Here is a 3,215-nt window from a genome sequence, read left to right on the forward strand (position 1 = left end):
GGCGAGTCGGCGGCGCTACTTGCTACTCCTACTATGTATATTTACGAAGTATGGTATGTACAGTACTCACGCATTCCTGGTCTGTCCTGGGTTCGACGCATGCTAGGTTCTGCTTGGGTCGAACCCCCCTGTCCCCCGGTCGTTTTTCTTTCTGGCCTGATCCCCGTGAACCCCCACCTTTGCTGCGAGACTGAGCTTATTATACGTCCCATGGTGGCATAGTTACGGAACCATGTGCGTATTGGCTTACAAGGAGGGGCTCGACAGGGTGACAAAGTGACAGGGTAGGTCTTTGGGCGTTCTTCTTCTTCTTCTTCTTCTTCTTCTTCTTCTTCTTAGCGTAGGTCTTCTCTCACGCAAGCTTGTACTGTACGCTACAAGTACATTCACGTCGATGGGCATGTGCAGGGTCTTGGGAAGCAGACTACATCATACAATAAGCGGTGCCATCGCACAAACCAAACTGGACTAGACAGCTACTACTGCTATAACAACTACTACAACTACTACTACTACTGTACAAGATCAGTTCGCGGTCACATTTTGTATTCTGGACGGCTTCTTTCTTTCCGTTTACTTTTCAGACGCACACGACTCATCTCTATCGTAGCTGCTTCTTTCCTTTTTTTTCTCTCTTCGGTTTTCATTTTCGTCATTTGGGCACAGCCGGCGGCTTCAATCGTGATTTTCAATTTCACTACGATCATCACCTCACTCCCATCCCTCCCTCAGTAGCAAGGACGCTCTGAACGCTCCGAATCTCACGAAAATCTTGAACGAGACCAAAGTGGACACAGACCGACTCAGCCCTATTGGGGAAATCGAGATATTACCTCCGAGACTCGTCATCATACCATCCGACGCCGATTTGTTTTTGCTGTGAGACATGGTTCCCGCTTAAAACCGTGTGAACCGAACATACAAGCTAGATATCCTAGTATAGTTCTTTGAACTCTGTCAGTCTTGAGGAGAAACACGGTTCAGGTTTCAAACCACAACCTGGCCCCGTATCTTGGAAAGTGACTACACGTACAGCAGAGGTGAGATCACATTCTACATTTTCTCTGCTTGTGATTGATCAGGTGGCTTGTCGCCTACATGCCGTACCGTGCCAGCGTCAAACACCAAAGTCGTTGGTAGCGTCGACACGGTGCAGAAAAAGAAACGGAGGGAAAAATAAAAAGAAGCTTAGCTCCCTTCCTCCCAGCACCCTATTGCAACCCCCTCCCGTGTACTAATAACAAGTCTCCCACCAGGCTCACCATTCGAGATTAGACTAGGGCCTAGGAGAAAAAGAATAAAAGAGAGGCAGTCTCGCCATCTCTACGCCACCACTGTTTCTGTCTTCGCTATTGACCTTTCCCGGCTTCTAGGCCGCTTGTCAATAAGCAAGCAATTTGCGAGACAGTCTTGTCTGCGGCACTTCCAGAGCAGTCAGACTCGACTACGTATCCGACGACCATCACAGCAACCCCGACCCATTTGACTAGGCTTGGGATCGAAGATCTAGCATCAACGCATTAGCTCAGCCCAGGCCAGCAAACTCCAGCCCAACGACTCCCTTAGTGCGAGCCGAGTCAGATGCATCAGTGCTAAACGCATACTGGCTGGGGGGTATATTCTGGCATCGCCGTTTCCTGGTCGTAGTCGCGCTATGGAAGCGGGTGAATCTGGCGCTAGGCAAAGGTTGGTGGTCGCCTCTGTCATTGCTGTTCGGAGCTCTAGCTGTCGTAGCTCGAGAGGAGCAGCAATGTTGTTTTCCTTTTCTCACGTGCGTGTGCTAACCAGCTGTTCTTGAATTATTACATAGTGCTTTTCCATCCGCCACAAGACCCGAAGCCTATACTCACAGTCATATCGAAGCACGTAGTAGAAACTTTCACGAACCACCAGCCATGGCTGCTGCTACTTTGCTGAATCCGGCCACGGCGTATCACCCGCACAACCCGCCATTCTCATCACCTTACCATCAGTCGCAGCCTCCACCGCCAGCGGCTACCATGATCCCACCTAGCGACGTCAAGCGGGTGTCGAATGAAGTCGCGAATGGCCCGCGTCAGTCACTCCCGTCCATCTCGGAGGTGTTTTCAACCGGCAAGCCGAATCACTATTCGCCTACGACACCAAGCACGTTGGCTGGCTCTACCAATCTCCCTCTCCCATTTACATCCGTGGGACCGCCGCCATCACAACAGCGACCCGAACCCGGGCCGGAGCCCCGGCCATTACCGCACGATGACAAGTATTATCGGTACCCGCCACGCCACGACTCGGGCTCCTCTCAAGCACCAGCACCTCAGCCTTCATATTCCTACCCCGAGCGTCGTGACACTCCTAAGGCGCCAGAACCTGCTCCAAGCAGCAGTCACTTGAATTCTCAGCCTCCTCCACCACCTCCTATGCCATATCCTCCAGGACAACTGCCGCTTTCAGCAGCCCCGGCCCCGACTAGGGACCATCCTCTCCCACCCTACGATACGCATCGCCCACCTCCTCCGCCGCGCGCAGATGATGAATATGGGATGCATCGAGCTCGTTACGATACAGCCTTGAATCGACACTTCGAGGCATGGGGCTACGCAGACTGCTTGAACAAGGTGGGTGAGAAACGAATTCAAAAGAAAAGTATTCAATTGCTGATGGTAGGATAGATTGCCTGGAACGCTAATACTGTTCGTAACTTTGCCGAGGCCTACATAAAAGTTGCGTCGGAGCAACATGGTGGCCAACCCATCCCTGAGCGTCTACCTAGTGAAAAGGAAGTCAGTGAACTTATCGACATATCAATTTGGCTGAAGAGTCAGTTGGAGAACGTTCGTGACATTGTACAACATAGTATGGCGGAGAAGGCACGGGACAGCAACCGTAACGATGGCACGAGCTACGATGGTGATGATGACATCAGCATGTATGGCGACAATGTGAAGCCGTCAGCATATGGCCTGGGAGAGTCCAAGAAACGACGAGGGGTAAGCAAGTTTGTTGCTCCTAAGCTACGCGACATCAGCGGTACTAACCAAATTGCTTCACAGCGCGCCGCACCACCTGGACGCTGTCATAGCTGCAATCGTATAGACACGCCGGAATGGAGACGAGGGCCCGACGGCGCAAGGACGTTATGTAATGCGTGTGGACTTCATTACGCCAAGCTGGAGCGCAAACGACAAATGGAGCAACGATCGATCCGTCCCAAGGCTGTGGAAGAAAGGCCTTGA

General features: G+C 51.9%; 1 protein-coding gene across 1 annotated transcript; it reads left to right on the forward strand.

Annotated features, from left to right (window-relative positions):
• Positions 1-2,000: 2,000 nt before the first annotated feature.
• F5B22DRAFT_633119 (uncharacterized protein) lies at positions 2,001-3,215 on the forward strand (the record flags this gene model as incomplete). The annotated part of the gene is made up of 3 exons (XM_047976795.1): positions 2,001-2,597; positions 2,652-2,969; positions 3,033-3,215. The coding sequence occupies 3 exons, from the start codon at positions 2,001-2,003 to the stop codon at positions 3,213-3,215; spliced, it is 1,098 nt and encodes a 365-aa protein (XP_047836054.1).

Source organism: Xylaria bambusicola (genome assembly GCF_022495145.1).
Source record: "Xylaria bambusicola strain CBS 139988 unplaced genomic scaffold F5B22scaffold_2, whole genome shotgun sequence".
NCBI classification, from domain to species: domain Eukaryota; kingdom Fungi; phylum Ascomycota; class Sordariomycetes; order Xylariales; family Xylariaceae; genus Xylaria; species Xylaria bambusicola.